Here is a 21,667-nt window from a genome sequence, read left to right on the forward strand (position 1 = left end):
CTAATAGATTCTTTATGCTATTTCATTTTCTGTCTTATTTTAGAGGTGAATCCTGATAGGAAAGTTATTATTATTTGAAGAACTACTGTAAGGTTTATTAGAGAATTTTGCAAATCGTTATCTTACCAGGAACATACCAGAAGGTGTATGACATGTTTTACACTTTTATTGCTTTACGGGGTGATTCTCAAGTTTTGTTTTTTGTGTTTTTTTACTTTGCCTGCTCACTTCTCCCAACAAGACCAACTGTTATGGAAACCAGATGGTGCTAATTCTCTAGCTCTCTCTTTTTCTTTCTCAGGGATCTGAAGCTGGATAACATCCTGTTGGATGCAGAGGGACACTGTAAGCTGGCAGACTTTGGCATGTGCAAAGAGGGCATCATGAACGGAGTCACCACCACCACCTTCTGTGGCACGCCCGACTACATCGCCCCTGAGGTGAGCTGAGCTGTTGTATTGTCTCCCTTTGTTTTTCTGTTGATTAGATATGCAATGTAACTAAGTATATTTACTCAAGTGCTATACTAAAATGCAGTTTTATGTTACTGGTAGGGCTGCAACAGTTTAAAACCAAAAGATATTCAGTTTAATATCATAGAACACTAGGAAAACAAGTATGACAAGTATGGTACTTACTTAAATCTGGTTGTTGTCAGGTAAAAATCTTGTCTTCTCCAAAATGCGAACCATTGATTAAGTCTGAAAACTAGCCTGGTTTCAGCACGACTTTTATCATTTAATCTAAAATGTTTTAGAGAATATTTTCAGCATGTCTCCGTCCTATTTTCTTTTTTACTTTGTTCCCTTCTTTCCTTTCCTTCATTTCATCTTTTTTCTTTTTTCTTTTCTCTTTTTTTCAACGGATCCCAAAAGATAAAATATCCCTCAGACGGCTGTAAATTATCTCTAATTTTGCCCTTAAAGGAAACTATGAATTACCTTTTGTGTTAAGCTCTCTTGACCTACTACCAGAACATGGCAAACATCAGAGTGCTTGATTGTAGTTAACAGGTGTGAGTGAGACATGATATATTTTATATTACTTTATACTCGAGTACTTTGCACTCGTGGACCTGTGTTGCAGTACAGGTGGAGGTTGATGTCACAGCAGCATCTGTTCGTGTGTCATGTTGTTGAATCCAGATCCTGCAGGAGCTGGAGTATGGTGCCTCTGTGGACTGGTGGGCCCTGGGTGTGCTGATGTATGAGATGATGGCCGGACAGCCTCCGTTCGAAGCCGATAATGAAGACGACTTGTTTGAGTCGATTCTCCATGACGACGTCCTCTACCCTGTGTGGCTCAGCAAAGAAGCTGTTTCAATCCTCAGAGCGGTACGGGTCGTCTCGTCACCTTCACATACTTCTTTCAACATTTTCTTTATTTGATTATAAGAGTTTGAAAAGCTCGCATCTCATCTTCTTCAGCAGTGATTTAAATTGTCCAATAGTTTAAATTTAGATTTTGTCACAATCAGATACTGTAATGGACACAAATGCCCTGTTTTGCTTTTTGTGTCATCATTGCACATTTGAGACTTTTTATTACGAAATCAACAGAATAAAATAGAGAAATATTATGTTATGTTGATTCCACAAAGAGATTTTTACACAAAATCTTTCCAGTAATTATTTATGTGATAATTTTGGGGCCATAACAAGTTAACTCTGGTCTGAATTTGGTTGAGAAGGGAAGTTTTTTGGATGTCTTGGTTACACAGAGCCCCACTTTGTGACATGTATTACCATTAGATTTGAGCCAAAGAGCTAAGCATCCAATTTTCTGATGATTGTTTAACAACATTTGCTGTGCTGAAGGTATTTCCAGAATCATCAGACTTTTCTGAAGATCTGGATGGAAGATTATTCCGCCTGTCGTGTGATGAAAAAGGATTTTCAACCTCTTTGTCAAATTGTGAAAAGTTTTTGCTCTTTTTTTATGACATAAGAAGTATATGAATATCATTATTTTATTTAAAAATATGACATAACAGAAAGCAACATCAATATGAACAAATATAAAAGACAGTAAAATGACTTCATGTTGTACAAGTTGAGCAAGGAGGTGTATGTCATTCCCAGCTATTGTCTTTATTCAGGTTAAAAATCTTTTTTATGATGCAGTACATTCAACACACAAATTCATCCAGATGGTTACAAGAGTTTTGTAATTTTGATTCTGGAAGCGCCTTCAGATCAGCAGTACATTTTGTTCATCACAAATCACCACAAATGTTTTTTTGGGAAAATCAGATGCTCAGCCCTGCTGTGACTTTAATTTGTAGTGGTAATACATGAGAAGAAAAAGTGGGGCTAGGTTACAAATAACAGTTGTTACAACTTATTTAACTGGCTACATTTTAATGTTGAAATGCAGGCACTCTGAAATGACAGTTGTATGAAATCTAGATGTCTGAAAAGCTTCCTTTTTTGCCAGATGTAGCCAGGTTTTAACCTAGATGTCCAGGTCTCTTTTCACCTTTAAATCACCATGCTGCATTATGAAATGGATGTCTGTGACCTCCAGAAATTTACTTTGAAAGGATTTCATGCAAAAAGGTTTCACTTGAGATCTTTTAGCTGTTTGTCATTGTCCAATGTTTTTGTGGGCGTTGTTGTCATGCTATCATTCATGTTTCTATCCTCAGAGCTAACCACACGAACAAATGAAACACATTCAAAATGCACTTAACACAGAGGTGTTACAATTCAATTTGCTGTCATTCTAAGAAGAATAAAAAAGTCAGTCACAGAGGTCAAAGTAATAACGATGCGATCATAAAACCACAGTAGATCACGAAGTGCTCTTAAAATACTGAACAAACAACAGAAGAGATGAGGCGCAGCTTTCAGTGACAGTAAATAACACCAGCACTCTGCTGACCTGTTTCATCACTCTGCCACTACGCCTCTTTGTTTGTACCATCCGCAGAGCCATTAATACCTCAGCTCTATTATTAGCACTCAAATGCTTTCTGCTTGTCCTCGTCATTTTATGGATGAAACCACAGCAAAGTGTCTTAAACAGGGGGTGGGTTTTCAGACAATATAATTTCAAATTAAAAGTGCTTATTGTGTGTGTTTTTATGTGTAGTTCATGACCAAGAACCCGGCCAAACGCCTGGGCTGCGTGGTGAGCCAGGGCTGTGAGGAGGCCATCAAGACTCATGCCTTCTTCAGGGAGATTGACTGGGTCCTGCTGGAGCAGAGAAAAGTCAAACCACCCTTTAAACCCCGGATTGTAAGAAACACACAAAGACAAACACAAGCACACACAATGTTTTTTTTTTTTACATCTTTACACAACTGTAAGTCCAACAAAAATGTGAACTATGATGTTCCAATGTGACATTTTAACGTACTTGGTTTAAATGCACTTATATATATATGTATTGTATTATGTATCCTACATTTAAAAAAGTAAAACTGTAGGACACTGGTTAATCTTTTTGGCTTGTTACTCCTTAAAATTAGGCAGTGTGTATTTGTGACCCCATGTTACAGGTTGCACATCTCTATGAGTTGTGAGCAGTTGAGTCTTTTTGCTTCTCAGATTGATTTATTTGAAGAATGTGTAGTGGCCTGAGTAGGACTGGGTTGTGAATATCAACCACTGTTGTGTACCGACCAAAAAGTGTCCATAGCACTGAGCATCAAATAGTCGAGTACTAAAAATTTGGTTTCAAATGCTTGATCAGATTCTACTGTGAGTCTTGTTTATCTATTATTCTTGTTTATCTATTCCTGATTTAAAGCAAGGAAACTTTTGCTGAACAGCAGCCACTGCAGTTTCTAGAGACATATGTGGGATTATACTAAATGTTAGCATAATAGTAGTTTACTGGAACAGAAGTATTTAAATTTGAAAGTGTCATAAAGTCAATGAACTGCATGTCCATTATGCAGATATATTTACCCAAAGTTTGCTAAAATTAGCTAGCATTAGCTAAGCTACTTATTTAGCAAGACCAAATGAGGCGACAGCAGCAAAACCTGAGTGTGCTTGTTATTGCTTGTTAATTTATCTTTTCATTTTTAAGAGGAACACTGTTATTTCTCTGAAATGTTATATGGCATTTAGGCTGTATTTGATTTTAAGAAAGGTTCTTCCATGGGTGCTTTGTGTAAGTTAAACACAAATGCATTCAAGAAGTTTACATGCATGTTTACATTTCTCAAAATAAGGTATAATTGAAAGCATTTTTGTTTTGGCATGCTATTTGCACTGGCACATTTTCAAACAATACAAAGCTTTATATCTGAGGAAGTAAAAATTTCCAGAATTAGAATCAGAATCAGATTTATTGCCAGGTACATTTTCACACACAAAAAAATTGCCTTGGTATATTGGTGCTTAAAAGTACACATAAACATAAATATAGAAATATAGATAAAGAAAAGTAAAGAGATCAAAAATGTTCAAGTACAAAATATATAGTATACAAAATATTCAAAAACATGCAATCCATGTTTCACAATAAAATGCAAAAGCAAAGATTAGAAGAAATTCTCAAAAAGAAATGTTCTTGACATTAATAAAGACTTATTATGAAATACATGTATGCAATAATTAAATATTTTTGTCAGTCATATACAGAAAAGGCAGTAAGTCCTAGCAGTCAGAAGGTGTCGCTCTAATATCACTTTTACAGCACTTGATTGTCGTGAAGTTTCTTCCTCTGACGTCCTTCCCCTCTGTATGTGTGTGTGTGTGTGTGTGTGCGTGCCTCTGCAGAAGACCAAGCGAGATGTGAATAACTTTGATCAGGACTTCACCAAGGAGGACCCTGTGTTGACGCCTACAGACGAGGCCATCATCCGACAGATCAACCAGGAGGAGTTCAAAGACTTCTCCTACTGCGCCCCCGAGGAGACGCAGACCTAACACACACACACACACACACACACACACACACACACACACACACACATTGATCCAACAACACTAAACCTGGCACGTACGCACACATTGCTGACACTCATACATGTGTAGAACCATAAATCCCTTTACAAAACACACACACATACACACACACTTTGAAGCTATTGGTTGTTGTTACTTTTGGAATATTCTTTACTTGCATTGTGTTGTTCTTGTTGCCTGGGTTTATTATGAATATAAATATGAATATGACTATGAATATGAATATACACACCTGCACATGCTCTCTCACACACATTCCCATGTGCACACTTTCAGTGCAGATTTACACACACACTACAATCCCAAGTTTTACTCACACAGACACACTTTCATACACCTACACAAGCTCACTGCACATGCTCAGACAACCGACACACACACACACACACACACACACACACACACACACACACACACACACACACTCTCACACAATCACACTCTCACACTGCTTCTCTCCCCAGCACCATTATACATGTGGACTGTACAGTAGGTGCTGGGTGCAGAGGCCTGTATATAGCCTGTGTTGAGTGGCTGTATTGTGTTGGTATCGTCTGCTAGTAAAGGAGAGTCGTGGCGCATGGACAAGCACCCTACCTGTGTTATTACTGTCCTTATTGTGGACCAGTTAGGGCCAAAATACCCTTTGTGCAATACCCTGTACTATCTATATATTTTATGGTTTTGTTTGTTAATGTGTTATATTTGTCTTTTTTTTTCTCCTCAAGTGTGTGTTTTTTTGTTGTTGTTGTTAGATTGTGGTTTGATTGAAATCTTTGCTGTCGTTTGACACACTCACTCCATATCTTCCTGTTTTGTGTGCATAAAGTGAATGTCGAGCTTACAAGTTACAGGCTATTGAACTAATTATGTGGAGCGGAGTGTTACAGGCGGCCTGTGTAGCAGTTAAAAGCCCGATTTCCAGCTATTTCATCCCATCTGCTAGTTTCAGAGTCCGTGTCTGTTCTACTGGCGTGAATGTGCTGGCCTGTGGGCGTTTTTTTTTTTTTTTTGTTGTGAATGTACGTTTTCATATGTGTGAATGCATGACTTTTTTTCTCTCCCGTCAGTGTGGGACTTTTTGTCTTCAGCATTTCTGTTTCTATAGTTACCATCAGTGTTTTCAGCCCCCCCCTCCTTCCTTCCCCTCTACTCCAAAGCACCAATTCCCCTTTCCTGCCTCCAGCAGCCGTCTCACTCAGCCAAAACCACTTGCTCTTCTGACTTTTGCTTTTTTTTCATGGCTTTTCTTTCTTATTGCTCTGTTTCTTTTTTATTATTATAATTATTATTATTATTATTATTATTGTAAAGTGTATCTGGAGGAAACCTTTATGTAAAATACTATAACTATGCTATCATAGGTCTGTTAAAGCCAGGGGCGAAAAGAAATGTGGAAAACCAGCAGCTGAATACCTCTTATTTCAAACACACACACACACACACACGCACAAAACACCACATACAGACTCTCTCCTTTGCCTCCTCCCTCTTCTTCTCTCTCTCTTTCTTACAGACCCACACACACATGCACACACAGAGAAGGACTGTTGTCGCGTGTACTGTACAGTGATCTGAAGGCGAGCTGGTTGCTCTGTGTGCAGTAGAGTCGGTGTGTAGTGAAGCTTTGTGCACCCAGGGGTAGGGCTGTTCCTGGTCACACTATCTTACTCTGTGCCAAAATGTAGTGCAACAGCCAGGCTAGTCCTGTCTGGTCTGATTCCAATAAAACACTGAGCTGTCTACATCACTCCCAGACTCCTCTGTGTCATCTTTCCTTCCTGTTTTTTATCGATTCTCGCCCGCTGCTGTTCAGAGGCAGTTCTGTTCTGTGGATGCTTTAAAGTTTGTGTGAGAGAAGAAGAGAGAAGAGGGTGGAGTGGAGAGAGGTAACAAGGGGAGGGGAGGGTGATGCTTTTCCAGCTGACCTATCAGTGTGCTACAATTTTGGAGGCCTGTAGGTGATGCACATGCAAATAGGGGAGAGAAGACACGTTGGAGTCAAGTCATCTGTGCTGCAGGGGGACAACTTGCCTTGTGACAGTTGGCACCACTAATTGCCTCCCGTATTAATTAGACTACCTGTGATGGTGCAAATTGTAGCGGGGAGATTCCCTGCTGTGCTATGAACTCCTGCTTCCGCCATCTCTTAACGTTCACCATGACACAAGATAGAGACGCCTGCGGGACACGATGACAGCCGACAAGGAGAAGAGAAGGTAAAGCTCTATGTTGCTTTGTGCACAGAGACCCTTTGATAACCGTCTTCACAGTATATATGATGTTTTTGAACATACTGAATATTCAAACTGTTCTAATTTAATTTAAGTGTTTCTGTGTGAGTTTGGTCAGTAACTGAGGTGATGTGGTAAGCCCAGCGATGGTATGGTGGTTCTTATGCTCATGCATGAATAATGAGTTGAGATGTTGAGAAATTCTCTACAAGCTATCAGATAAAGAGTGTCGTCAAGCTGAAACATGACTGTTTGGATAGATTTTTTTTTTAATCAGTTTTATTACTTGCTGAAGGTAGAGTCTGAACCTGCAAAGATTCAGCTGTAGTGAGCAAAATGTACAGTAAAAAGTACAGCATTACTTAACAGTATAAGTATAGTAAGACTTATAGAGTCCTTGAGTAAAATACACTTGCTGTCTTTCATCTCTGCAAGTGACTTTAACTCGCTTGAATTTCTGGATAAATATAATTGAATATTAATAACTAACAAAAAACAAATACAATAATGTGTAAGTATGTTTAGTACTTATTACTCAGTAACTACAACAAAAAGTAAAATTTCTATGCTATCATAATATTTCTCTTATTCTCATCCAGTATGGAGTTACAGTGTGTGTGTATCCCTTCTATATTCACAAAGCGATGTGTAGTGTCTGTGTTAATGCTTTGTGAGTTTATAGTGACTCTATTGTACTTAAAGTCATTAAAATCCATGTACATTTTATTAAGATGACATGAATATTACGTGTTTCTTCCCTGACCTCTGTCCTCTGTAGGGCGATCAGCCGTGAGGCAGCCAGAAGGAGACGACGGGTTGAGTCTGACGTGTTTGGAGATTTGTCTCGTCTCCTGCCTCTCCAACCCTCTGTCCGAACTCACCTGGACAAGCCCTCAGTCATTCGCCTCGCCCTCAGCTACATACGCATCCACAAAGTGCTCAAAGGTCAGTCATCACACACACATTAAGGGGGGCTTGCATCTACATAGGCAAACATCTAACACAATCCCTGGTCAAAAGATGTCTTTCAAAAACAGGCAAAAATGATATCAATATATTTATTTAGATGACATTCATTGATATTGGTATGTATTTTTTTATATATTGCTGTATATTTTTGCAACATTTAGATAAAAGGTTATGTTGAACAGTTAAGTGCATGTCTCTGTAAAATCTAAATGTCAATAATCTTTGCTGCGCCATTGGCCACATTTATTGTAAATTATAAACAAAAATATTTAAAATAATAATAATAATGATGATAATAATAAAAAATAAAATAAACAAAAATATTAATTAATATTAATATGCAACAAATAATAATAAAAAATTGCAATCATAAAATAAGTTAATGTCCTGAAACTAAATAACATCTTCACTTAAGAGGGATTCAACCATGAAACCATGAATGAACCATGAATGAATAATTGAAATGTACTTTTTTGCAAAACGTGTGGTCTTTCTTGAGTGAATTTGATCGGTTTGTTGTGGTAAATTGTTGTCACAAGACTGGTGGGTTTTGAGACAGATGTTAGACAGAGGAAGTCTCTTAACACCTGGAACACACAACAGACACACGTAGCAATACGGCAAGTAATTACAAGAACACCACATCCTTTTTTCAAAGTTCCCATATATACTGAACCCAAAGAAAAGAAGAGTAGATAAAATAGAGTAGTTTCCCATGAAACTATTTTTCATATCAATTTTATAAAAAACCAAACAGCAACACAATCAATAAAATCACTTCCTTTTTTGCAATGGATCAGGGAACGCTGGGACAAAAGCAGAGGCCAGTCACACAGTAAAACATGGACAAGGAATGGAAAGTGGAGAGGAGCGGCGAGAGTATGGCGGAGGACGTGGTGAGAAGGAGAAAGAAACAGAGGATCTCGAAGCCTCAGAGGAGACAGACATGTACCTAAGGACCCTGGAGGGATTTCTGATGGTCCTGTCCACCGAGGGAGACATGATCTTCCTGTCTGACAATGTCTGCAAGTACATGGGATTGACACAGGTACATACACACACACACACACACACACACACACACACACACACACATTTCTAAATGAATGAATGATGTAATGGTATACATCTAGGATTCAAGATTTGAAGATAAACACGTGCTTTATGTCCTCTGACAGACTGAGCTGATGGGACACAATATTTTTGAGTTTACTCACCCTTGTGACCACGAAGAAATCAGAAATAATCTACGTCTGTCAGCAGGTGTGTTTGTGATTGTGTGTGAGGGGTGTGTATTATTGTGGGGACATGGTGGGGACTTGCCTTCTCTTTGGGGACAAAATGCCAGTCCCCATAATGTAAATAATTAAATTTCAGGATGAAGACTCAGTTTAACGTTAGGCTAAGGATTAGGGTTAGGCAAGTAGTGTTTGTATTTAGAATTAGGGTAAGTCTCCAGGAATGTAAGACAGTATACTGTTGGCAGCAAGAGTCTATGTTCAGCCTGGATTGTATATCTTGTGGTTGTGTTTTGTTTTTGAGAGATCATACAAGTTTGAACAGGTTTATCTATATATTAAATTACCTGTTTTTTAGGGGAAGTTTGGTGCGGTGGAAAGAGGGACTTTGTCATGAGGATAAAAAGTGCTCTGACGCACAGAGGAAGGAGCGCCAACCTCAAGTCAGCTACGTGGAAGGTTGGTGAAAAACAATACCTCTTGAAACAAAACTTGACAATTTTTTGCTATTTCTGAAATCTCACAACATTGTGAATCAGCAAAAAGTTTTTGATCATATTTATTTGTTAAACTTTAATCCCAATCTCTCTGGGGTTTTAGGTCCTCCACTGTCAGGGCCGAGCGAAGGTGTGTGTCGCCTCGTCTTCAGTGTCCTGCCTGCTGTTAACATGCCAGACTCTGCCCCTCTCACACACACTCCTCAGCACACATACCTTCACCAGCCAGCACAGCATGGACATGAGGTTCACATACTGTGAGCAGAGGTGATTTACACACACTTGAAAGCAGATACCCATGTATAAGTGAGTTAGTATTTATTTAAATGGGCCATTGTGCTGTTACCAACCAACTTGTATGCTCTATCACAACTTGTGAATCAGCTAAAATTTGATAATAAAATGAAACTGAAAATAAAAACCCACATAGAAGTAGTGTTGCCCTGTTCATGTTTTAATTCAGCACAGTGGTGTAAGAATGTGTATGTCCATGTTATGTAATACATGAGTCATAATTTAATTTTGCAATGTTGTAAAAAAAAAAAAAGGACGGAAATTGATCAAACTTAACGCGTGTCCACTTTTGTTCAGCAACTGCACTGATATTTATTCTACTGGTTCATTGAATGAGTTTATCCAGTGTGCTAACTACGCTATTAAGATTAACACAGTCAGTTTAATTACTTCCACGTGTTTAAAATAGATACTCAAAATTCCTCTGTTTTTGGTGTGGTGCTTATCAAAAAACTCTAATGCATCATAGATTTGATTTGTATCTGTTACAGTTATGTTGTAATGAGGTTGAGACATTTCCTGACTAAAAGAACAAAGAAGCATCTTCTGTCTTAAATAGGGATATTTTTTATTTTTTAAACCTCACTGACACATTATAAATTCAAACCCACAGAATTTTATTTTAAATTCTAGTGAAAATCTCAAAGTTCCCAAAGACAGCAAATATGAGTCTTGATGGTGAATATTTCTCTCAGTGCAAACATCATATTGCTTCCTTGAACAGCTGAAGCAAGCTGAATCAGAATATTTGATCCTGTGAGAATGTGAAATTGGATGATTTAACTTCCTTCAAGCTACATAATGGGAAACCAAAAGAGAAAACTGGATTTTAAGGGGTTAATTTAGCGTGACAAACGTAATCAGAACTTTAACTGCTGCTTTGTTCCTGTTTTACCTTCCCTTTTTTATTTTAGACCCTAAGTGAACCTTGAACTTGTGTGTGGCTTATGCTGAATAAGTAAAATTAAGTAAATTGGTAGTTCATTGTGCTCATTTTATGTCATTGTAAAGAGCTTACACTGTAATCAGGCAGTATTTTGTGAAATAACTTCATATTAATTCTGTTTGTGTGTTTGCAGAGTGACTCTACTTTTAGGTTACAGCCCTGAGGAGCTGCTTGGCCGTTCCATCTATGGCCTCTGCCACACACTGGACACAAGCTGTTTGACTAAAAATCATCTGAACTGTAAGTAGTGATGCACACACACACGCACATTACACACCTGTAAATATCTAAGTTCACCTCTCTCTCTCTCTCTCTCTCTCTCTCTCTCTCTCTCTCTGCAGTGTGCTTTAAGAGCCAGTCTGTCAGTGGTCAGTACAGGATGCTGGTGAAAGGTGGAGGTTACGTCTGGGTGGAGAGTCACAGTGCTGTCATCCCCAGCGGCCGACCCTCCAAGTCCATGCCCGGCGCCCACCAGCCACTCTGCATCCTCTGTGTTACCTATGTCCTCAGGTGTGTGTGTGTGTGTGTGTGTGTTATTTGATTTAAATCTTCTTGCAGAGAACTGAAACTACACTGATGAAGCCTAATCTTCCACAATGACCTTTATGTTATGTAACACTAGCTGAAACTTTGTGCAGACATTCATGTTCCCAGTAGGATGAATCCTACAGACCCTACTGATTTTGATGATCCCCTGACTTTTCCTCTTTCTGACATTTGTAGTTTTTAGTGAATTTTCTCATCAACTACAGGATTAATGTTCCCCTTAAAATTAATTATAATCAGTTTGACAATCTCCTGACCATTTACTTTGGTTTATGACCAAAATAATCCCATTCCCATCAGCCTCAGCTGTGCTTTGTTTTTAGTGCTAAGTAGCAAAGGTTATCTTATTAGCTAACATGCTAAACTAAGATGGTGAACATGGTAAACATTATACCTGCTGGATACGTTAGCATTTTGCATTGTAAGCGTGTTAACATGCAGATGTTAGTATTTAGCTCAAATCACTGCTGAGCAGCCTGAGTACAGTGTCACGGACCACTAGCATGGCTATAGAGTTTTGTTACAAGCATGGACTGTTTGAAAAGCTCTCTTTGTTGGTGTGTTTAACGTTACGCTGACGACCAAGATTTTAAATTTTAGTTGCAAACAACAATCTGCTCAACATAAGAAAAGTGCCACTTTTATCCGGTCCTTTTGAAAGACTTGTTTTGTCTGACCAACAGTTCCAAACCCAAAGACATTCAAATTACAATGTTATAAAGCAGAGAAAAGCAATTCTGCTTGATAAATTGACATAAATGTTTAAATGATTGACTTAAATGATTTTCAAAATTAGTTGTGGTGGTGTTGAATGACTCATTGATTATTATAAACATTGTATCCTTTGTTAAATGGTTTAAAGTAAAAACAGAAGTGTTACAGTCAAAGGGCTAAAACATGTAAAACTAATTAAATTAAGTCCTATTAACTAATAGCTTATTATTATTATTATTATTATTTATAAATGGTTTAATACTGTATGCATGTGTGTCTCACAGTGGAGTGGAGGAGCCGTTCCTGCAGCTCTCCTTGGACCAGACTGCCCACAGATATTGGAGCTGAAACTGTTTGAAAAACAATCTGCAAAACCAACACTCTTCTCTACCTCTGTCTATGAATTCTTATCAGTTATTTTCATTGATATAACTTTTATTAAATAAAAAAACTTTCTAAATCAAAAAGACTTTCTGTGTGTTTTCGTCAACCTGCTTCTACTTAGACTATTTGAAGTATAGTACTTAATAGCATATATATTATGTAACTTCAAATATTTGGTGAGAATGGTTGATTAACAACCAAAGTTCAGGCAGATAACTTTAGGTGTAGACTGTGGTTGACAGACAGTTGACGGGGCGTAGTGAGAGTTGAAATTTGTTGACGAAAGCTGGCAGTTTGACTTTTTCCTGACCTCTCAGAGCCTGACCTTACTTCCTTTGGGGTTTCCTTCTGAGCCACCTGACACATGGGGTGACATCTGACTGTGAAGCATAGACATAATGTACAGTACACACACACAGACACACACACATGCACGCACGCACACACACACACACACACAGAGTATATATAGAGAGATACGTATAGTGCTGATGAGGAGATGTGAGCAGACGCAAGTCAAAGCCACAGCTTCCTGAATAGAAACACTCGATAGGAAAGTTCTCGTGGGAACTTTTTCAACTTTTTACCTCTTGGCCTCTAAATTCACACTCTGTCACACACACACACACACACACACACACACACACATACACAAACAATGTACTATTTCAAGTTTCGGTTCAACTGGCTTTTGTAGTGAATAAAATGCATGACGACAATAAATAAGTTAGGAAATAACAGCATACAATAATAAGTTACTCTATAGTCATCACACTAAAACTAAAATATTTTTGTGTGTTTGTGTTGTGTGTGTTGAAACAAGCAGTCTTCTCAGTTTTTGTTTTTTAGTTATTAGGAAGTGTTTGTATTTCAAAGAGTAACTAAGTATATTTACTCCGTTTAATGCTAGTTTAAATTTCCACTCCACTACGTTTCAGAGAGAAATATTGCACTTTTTGCTGAACTACATTTATTGGTAGCTACAGTTACAAGTTAAGATATGATGATGTTAAAAATCATAGCATTGTTACAGCTAGCAAACAGTATATAAAATTGAATTATACAAGAAATCTGAGGTACTCAAGGGGTAGTGATTTAAAAAAGCCCTTCATTTCTCATGGCTGTTTAGTCATAATAAGAGTTTAAAAAATGCCCACGCGTTTCAGCCGTTAAGGCCTACGTCAGGTCTAATACAAAATGGTCACCTTTGGGCTGTTTCTTCTAGGCAAGTACACCATGATCAGATTAGACAAGTAAGTAGTCACATAATTAGTGTAGACTGTAGATTAGAGTAGTGCACTTGTCCATACTGATCAAATAACTTTATACGTGAAACTTGGCAAATAAATCCAATTAGATCTGTCACCCTTTAATTATACCCTTTAATTTTCAGTGTCTTTGTTTAATAAAGATGCCAACTAGAATAAATAGAAACACAATGTTTAAATGATGTTGTGATTTAAATGTGAATATTATTTGAAAGCTAATGTGTGATTACGTCCAGTACAACATACTTCAATGTGACTTCTGTATCTCACACTTAAACACATACATGTGTTTTAATGATATTTTGTATATAAGGATGTTTTGCTTCAACCAGGAAGCTCAGTTTGGCATGAAATCTGTGGACCTCAGTGGGTTTGTATTTTCACCCTCACTCTACAGCATGAAACAAATGACTCTAGCTCCATCTAGTGTTTAATTTTAGTCAGTGAAACAAAACAGACTGCATCTTCAGCCAGGTGGCCATATTGCTTATTTGGGCCATGCTAAAAGAGTGTCAGAATTTAACAATTCCTTCATGATTATGTAAATGTATGTAATGTAATGTATATATGTAAAAGTAAGTGAAAGTAATATTCCATACATGCACGTAATACATGTGTTTACATATAAAACAGGTAATAAATCAAATAAAATGCAGCACTAGTTTGTAGTGAAACAATCATCTTGCATATAAACCTAACAACCTGAAATGAAACTTTTGAAAGATGAAGAAATGCATCTGTGAAATCAACATAATGTAAATAAATTTTAAAAAAGCCATTTTTTTCTGAGTTACTGGAGGTATTTCCCCAATTTTCTTGGCCAGATTTGAGACAAAAATGATTATCAAGATTCAGTTTGAAAAGTTAGATGTGTCTTACTAGATGATGAAGATCATACAGAAACTCGCACAAAATATGTACATTTGTGTATGAAAATCAAAAGTTACCTCTTTCGAGATATAAATTGGCCAAATACATAGCATGAATTAGTTTATTGAGGAGTTATCTGTTAAAGAAGTTTGTATTCTTTTTCCTGGAATAAGTCAGTTTTTTGATCCTCATGTTCTTTTGATCGTTTACAATAAAAAATGAGTCCATGCTTGATGTTAACTCCCTGTTCTGTCTCTCTTTGCTTGAAAAGAATAAAAGATGTTTAGTATGAATAATCTTTTATCCAACCGCATGATCATCTAAATGGTGATTCATTTATTAAGTCACAGTTGAATATGAGCTTTTGCGTCACTGAGGAAAATGACACGAGGTCTGTGATCAAAGAGCTTATTCATTAACTTGGCTCTAGGAAATATTTTTTAACATGTTGGGGTAGTTTGCTGAACCCTCATGTCGTGGTTGGTTGTGAACCTGCTGGTTTTCAAGGTGACCCTGGCAGTTGTTGGGGGAATCTGTGTTCCTGCATGTTGTCTCAGAAGCCTGACCAGTCCAGTATTACCGTGTCTGAGGCCCAGAAGGGTGAGATAAGAGGTGGAAGAGGTCATGGTGGTGGGTGGATGGTTTCATTTCACACTACCATGAGTTTTATGTTTAAAGGAGGCGTGAACATTGGCAGTCTCAGACATAAAACTTTCACATCCTTCCCACCCAAACTCTCATGCATTTCCACTGAAAGTGCAATGTGACCTGACCAAACAGGCCCTTGTTTAAGTCCACCCCCCACCCTTATTCTCTCTTTTTACTCACTCTCCTCTCCTCCCCCAGCCACACCCCTATGGTTTGGTGGGTGTTGTCAGGCTGTCAGCCAATGACATGACAGTGGTCACCCTTTGAAACACAACCATGATAAATCAGTGTGTGTCAGTGCAGGCAAGAAACCACAGAGAGAGGCAGAAACAGGGGGAATGATATCATTAAAGATAAACTAGCAGGGAAATACTGGTGCGTGATGTAGGAGAGCTTGTGCACTAATAATAAAGGCATTAAAGACCTAGTTTTTCATGCAGTTATTTTTATTTAATCATTACTTGTCTTTTATTGATTGTTGTTTTTATTGTGGATGTAATACATGAGTACAGATAAAGAGTATCTAGATAAATAAAAATTAGATGAATGGAACTGTTGCCTTGTGCAAAGCTCAAAGCTCAAAGATCTTCAATTGAATCTAGTGTGTGCCTGCTTGAGATCCAGTTTAGGAACTTACATAAAGGATTTTTAAACGGGTCTAGGAGGTGAACAAACATAAGAATATTATTGCATATACATGTTCACATATTGGGCAAATTCCTCCTCTCGCTCTCTGTCTGTTCTAAGGAAGTAAAGTTGTGCAGTTTCATCTCAGAAAACAATCAGGACATCAGCTTTTATAAGACAATAAATCTATATGGCCCTCCAGTACAAAGACAGAACAGTGAGGAGATAAGCACTGCCATTATTGCAGCAGTGAAATAGTGACTTAGTGCCAGTTGCAACGGGCAACATTGATTACTTCCAAATTACATCAAAGTGACAATATAGATTTACAGCACAAACAACCAAATCAATCAATGTATCTGTATTTATGAAACATAATTCAGTTTGCTTTTCATATTGCGTAATCATGTGTTTGTCCCACTGTTGAAGCATATGTGTGTTTTTGTACCTGCACCCTGGGAGCATGATCTAATCTTATCTTCTGTGCAGAGTCCACAGGTGTAAGCTCAGGTCAGGGCCTTCATTCAGACGAGCTCAGCACTAAGATTCTCTCTTCGGGCCACGTACAGCCGTAGACAGTGTTCGCACAGATACACATTTGTGTGTATGTGTGAAAAAATATAAACATGCATTGAAGGCAGTATTGCATAAGAGCCATGTTGTCTTACCTGCTCTCAGACAATAAAAGCAGATGCACTGCCTTGAACACACTGTACATCAGGAACAAAAATGGTCACATGAGTGTTGTGCATGCTCATCCCAAAGACTGGAAGCTCACAATGACAATGCTAACATGCTGATGTTTAGCAGGTATACTGTTTACCATCTTAGTTTAGCGTGTTAGTGAGGTAACAATTGCTAATTAGTACTAAACACAACGAGCAGCTGCGGTTGATGGGAATTTCATTAGTTTTGCAGGTGTTTCATCATAAACCCAAGTAGCCTTATGGACAAATTAATATTGTAACCTAATGGTTGAGCTAGACAAAACGTCAGGTGATCACCAAAGTCATGAGGACACATTCTGTCAGATTTTTTTTAAATTCAGCTAAGAGATGTTGAGACATTTCACAAGAACCTTGAACCGCTTGTAGCACTAGAGGAAATGTCAGAGGATCACCAGAGTCATTAGGTTTCATCCTCTGGACACCATAAATGCCCATACATAGTTTCATGACAATCCAACAGTTGTTGAGATATTTCAGTCTTGACCACAGTGGTAGACCACTGTGCCTGCCTTGCCATCTGTAGAGCCACGCAACTATGGTGGCTGAAAAGCTATGCTGATTGGCTGATCCATAGGTTGCACCCATGATACCTTTCCCTTACACTGAGTCAAGAGGCCTCTGATTAAAATTATCTTGAGGAACCTGGTGGTGACATTGCAGGTTGGTAGATTCTATGATTAAGCTCAGCAAGATAAGTCAATAATTAGTTATTAATTTGTTTTGCAAACACAATGGACCTTTTCATTATCTCTCACTCTTTCTCTCTCACTTTCCTCATCGCTGCGCCTCTCACTCATCAGTCATCAGATCAGGGAACTGCTGATGACAGCAAGCATTGCAGAAATCCTTTGAACAAACCACAAAGTACAAAACTGTAACACTGTAGTCACTGTACCAAAGCTAATGAATGACAAAGCTGATGCACTTCATATCTGACAGCTTATGTTCCTACATACTAAATATTGATGTAATATAGCATTTATTTTTTTGATAATTCACATTCACCTCAACATAGTTTTAATATAATCAGTTTCAAATATTTAATATAATTTTTATGTCCTTCAGGTGGTTGTTTGGTCTGAAAGTGTTTCCTTTATTTCCTCCTGGGAAGTTACTAAAATGTCTTGTTTATTCATATGGTGTTAGTGAGAAAGATAGTTTTTTCATAACTACTTTAAGAATGCAGTCCAGAAAGTATGCCATGGTTGTGTTAAAGGAATAGTCTTTTTGCTGATAAATACCACTCCCATGTCTGTAGGGTAAACATCAAGCTACAGCAGAAAGATTTGAACTCCAGCTCTTGCGGTTCCCAACGGAGCTTTATTTAGTACAACTTCTGCTTCTACCTAAGTTAGACTTGAAAGAAGAGATGCAGTTAAACACAATTTATTGTGACACAGTGTTGAAATGAATTCACTTGATGAGCAGAGTTGAATAGTGGAGAGCAAGGCAGGCAGTGTGAGTTGATCCAGGTGCTGGTAGTTGGTAAGAAAAGCCTGACGTGGCAGTAAGCAAAGCCGGTATCAGACACAGCAGTAGTGTAACACACTGATGAACAGAATGATCTGGCGAAGACTGGTGTGAAGCGCTGGAGTTAGAATATACTGCAGAGTCTTGATTAGAGGGATGAGTCTCAGGTGTGCAGGAAGTGGGTAACCACAGAGCAGCTGAGGAGCGCCATGCCCAGACAGATATTTACACAGGCACAGACAGAGAGAGAGACAAACAGGGAAAACAAAACAAGATAACACAGGGAAGGGAGAAATGGAAGGAAGTTACTGGCTCAGAATGCTCGACTGTGGTGCAAACGAGTCGGCATTGTCATTGCTACCGACACAACACTAGTGCAGTAACTTCCTGCCTTTGGACAGAGTCAGGCTAGCTTCCACCCTCTTTTCCAGTCTTAATGCTAAACTAAGCAAATTACGTGCTGTCTATAACTTCATATTTACTATACCGATGCGACATTGGTATTGATGAAAATCCACACCTGATAAGCCTGGCACAATTCTGACTGGGCATGTAAGCATGGCAAAGTCTGAAAATTGAACTACAGCTGACACATCTGTCATGGAGCTAACAGGGCTGTTGCTAGTTATCCTCTCTATTATGTAGTGTGAGCATTATTATCCACTCTGGGTCTTTTTACATTTTGCGAAGGAAGACTGGTTCCAAGATCCTGAAAAAAGATTTTTGCCTGCTAAAAGAGAAAGTGAGCAACTGTCAGTCAAAACATGTATTCATATCAGAGCCCATTCCAACTTTGAGGAAAGGAATCAAATCTTTTAGCAGACTTGGCCTCCTGACTTTGGCAAGCCTCAACCATGATATAAAGTTTATTGACAATTTCAATATATTTTTAACTGTAAAGACCGCTTTAAACCTGATGGTGATCATCCAAACTTTACTGGATCCAGACTACTTGGTACCAACCTATATCATGCTCTTGGGATGCCATACCAAAATAAGACTGTATGGATAAGCGCAAAAGACAAGGACAGCGGACTGACAGCCTGTGTTTCTCATCTAACCATAGGCTCCACATCACACAAGGCATTTAGAGGATGTCTCTGTCCCAATCAGGGATCCCCTCCATCACACTTACCACTCAAGGAGTAGTTGAAGCCACAACCAGTTTCCTTTACTGTCACAGAATCCCTACAGCTGAAATGAGCTCTTTTTATGTCAGATTATTGGCTAACAAACCTTTTTTGGTTAATTAAAAAGAAATTGCATTTTATGTTTGAGAACTTTTAAACCGCACTGCTGGTGCAGCACCACTGATAGAGGTTTCCTCCAAATTTTAATTTTTATCAGTCAGTCAGACATAACAGGAAAGGTGGAGGGATTCCAGCAGTTTTCTCTACACAGTTGTGTGTAATGACATTGACCTGAGTGAATTTCCAGCATTTGAATAACTTGCTCTGGAGCTCAGAGCAGCAGAACTAGTGATCATCACATAATTTTTTTGGTTTGAAAGAGATTCCTAGATGGCAAGGCTGAAGCACATGACATACAGTCAAACAGATGTGACTGATATTTAAATGTCATGGTTAAATATATCAGCAATACTGAAGAAACATAACTAAAATATGACCATGCTGAAAGCTGAAAAACTGATTCATGCCTTTATTTCAAGCCGACCCTGATATTGTAATGCAAAGAGACTTATTCAAAACTCTGCAGCTCTGCTATTAACCCAAACCAAGAAGAGAGAGCACATTAGTCCTGTTATAGCTGCTCTGTTCCTGTAACATTTAGAATAGTTAATGGTGTTAAGGGACTTCCTAAAGGCCTTTTCACAAATAATAGCCGTGAAAGTTGTGGGAGGATGTCCAAGACCCATGAAAGGTGATTTGATGTCAGTATATTCATAAATGAGCAAGCTATTGAAATTACAACCTTGAAAAGTACATTTTCTATTCCAGGAAATAGGTCACTGATAATGGTGGCATTTTCTAAAGGACTTTTCAAGTTCAAGTTCAAATTGATTTATATACCCTATTTAAAAACAAACCTTGTTGAACAAAGTGCTTTCCAAATTCAGGATATACAACAAATATACACGACAAAGGACAGTCATCCAGTCCTTTTCGCTCACAACTGCATCGTTATTTTAAATTAGCTCCCCAACATACCCCAAAACTGGGAGAAATCGGGGCTTGACCCAGTGCTATTACAGCTTGAAAACTGACCGACGTCAAATATTAAACTAACTTCACCCCGGTGTTGGTTTATTGGAGGTTTCCAGAAACAGACAAAAGAAAGCTGGGGATGAAGCATTTCTCAGTTAACACTCCATGGAACACATAAAATAAAGGCCAAGATAATAAAAAAATATTTTTAAAGCCCAAAACTTAGTTTTCACTTTAGCCTTTAAATCTATAACTTTCCTGATAGAGCCCAGAAACGCTTTCTGCACGCTGTTTCGCACTTATGCACTGCTGCACTTTTATTTTGATCATATTTCACTATTATTATCAAATGGGGTTTATTTTCCATATTATTATCCATAATTATGGCATTCTATCCCTGTTTTTATGTTCATTATGTCTTTTCTCATGTTTTGTCATAAAGCACTTCTTGTATGAAAGCTATAAATAAAGTTTATTATTATTTTTACTATTATTATTACTTGCCTAATTGTTCATCAAATCAATTTAAATCAGTGGTTCTCAAACTTTTTCACATCAAGGACCCATAAACTCTGTCCCAGAGTTCCCTATCTGAGAGGACTTTTCCTTTTAGATGTTTTATTACAGAAAGTATCTAACCAGTGAGCAAAATAGTCATACAGTTTGTCATTGTATTACTTATGAATAGAATTATAGTGAAAATAATTTTTGCGAGGGACCCCTTAGAACCACCTCAACGACCCCTGATATCCCCGGACCCCACTTTGAGAACCACTGCCTTAAATCATAGCCATTGTGTGGTATATAATGATGATTTGACCAAGAGTTGATGTTTTCTCTAAAGCACATATCTATATTTTTGTTTTGTATATTGTCTATTAGGCTAATAATATACCTTAAACCGTTTCGATTGAACTATGACCATCAGATCATCACATCAAATGATCCACAATTATCCTTTCAACATGAAAATAAATTAATCTATATAATGTGACTTTCCCTTAGTGTCATTTTTTTGTCATTATCTTTCAAAATAAAAAGCGCAAAATCGGGAGCGCGCGCTGTCAAGTGCTTGGCACGGGCGCTCGGATCCGTTGGTCCTCCTCTTCCTTGGCTCGTGCTGCCTTTTAAAGCAAACGAACACAG

The 21,667-nt window shown here is 38.1% G+C and overlaps 2 protein-coding genes across 5 annotated transcripts in view; both read left to right on the plus strand.

Annotated features, from left to right (window-relative positions):
• The window catches only part of prkcea (protein kinase C, epsilon a), a 41,521-nt gene extending 34,848 nt beyond the window's left edge, over positions 1-6,673 (plus strand). For 2 of the 4 annotated variants that reach the window (XM_038736361.1, XM_038736362.1), the window contains exons 11-14: positions 302-440; positions 1,146-1,334; positions 3,094-3,240; positions 4,735-6,673. In XM_038736361.1, the coding sequence (XP_038592289.1) occupies positions 302-440; positions 1,146-1,334; positions 3,094-3,240; positions 4,735-4,884 (625 nt within the window). In that variant the 3' untranslated portion in view covers positions 4,885-6,673. The remainder of the gene's footprint in view (positions 1-301; positions 441-1,145; positions 1,335-3,093; positions 3,241-4,734) is intronic. The other 2 variants (XM_038736363.1, XM_038736364.1) reach the window with 1 other exon arrangement.
• Positions 6,674-6,801: 128 nt separating this feature from the next.
• Positions 6,802-12,822, plus strand: epas1a (endothelial PAS domain protein 1a). Its single transcript, XM_038736365.1, has 9 exons — positions 6,802-7,142; positions 7,936-8,102; positions 8,927-9,174; positions 9,305-9,389; positions 9,723-9,823; positions 9,965-10,128; positions 11,235-11,341; positions 11,443-11,611; positions 12,646-12,822. The coding sequence occupies exons 1-9, from the start codon at positions 7,117-7,119 to the stop codon at positions 12,707-12,709; spliced, it is 1,131 nt and encodes a 376-aa protein (XP_038592293.1). The 5' UTR covers positions 6,802-7,116; the 3' UTR covers positions 12,710-12,822.
• Positions 12,823-21,667: the final 8,845 nt, after the last annotated feature.

The sequence above is a fragment of the Micropterus salmoides genome, unplaced genomic scaffold, assembly GCF_014851395.1.
Source record: "Micropterus salmoides isolate LMB-PRFRI ecotype aquatic unplaced genomic scaffold, ASM1485139v1 Ms_hic_scaffold_21, whole genome shotgun sequence".
In the NCBI taxonomy this organism is placed as follows: domain Eukaryota; kingdom Metazoa; phylum Chordata; class Actinopteri; order Centrarchiformes; family Centrarchidae; genus Micropterus; species Micropterus salmoides.

What these genes read in the sequence shown, in the direction of transcription:
- epas1a (XM_038736365.1), top strand. Translation starts at nt 7,117, where the DNA reads ATGACAGCCGACAAGGAGAAGAGAAG. An exon ending in AGTACATGGGATTGACACAG is followed by an intron (nt 9,175 to 9,304) that starts GTACATACACAC and finishes GTCCTCTGACAG; the next exon opens with ACTGAGCTGATGGGACACAA. An exon ending in TAATCTACGTCTGTCAGCAG is followed by an intron (nt 9,390 to 9,722) that starts GTGTGTTTGTGA and finishes CCTGTTTTTTAG; the next exon opens with GGGAAGTTTGGTGCGGTGGA.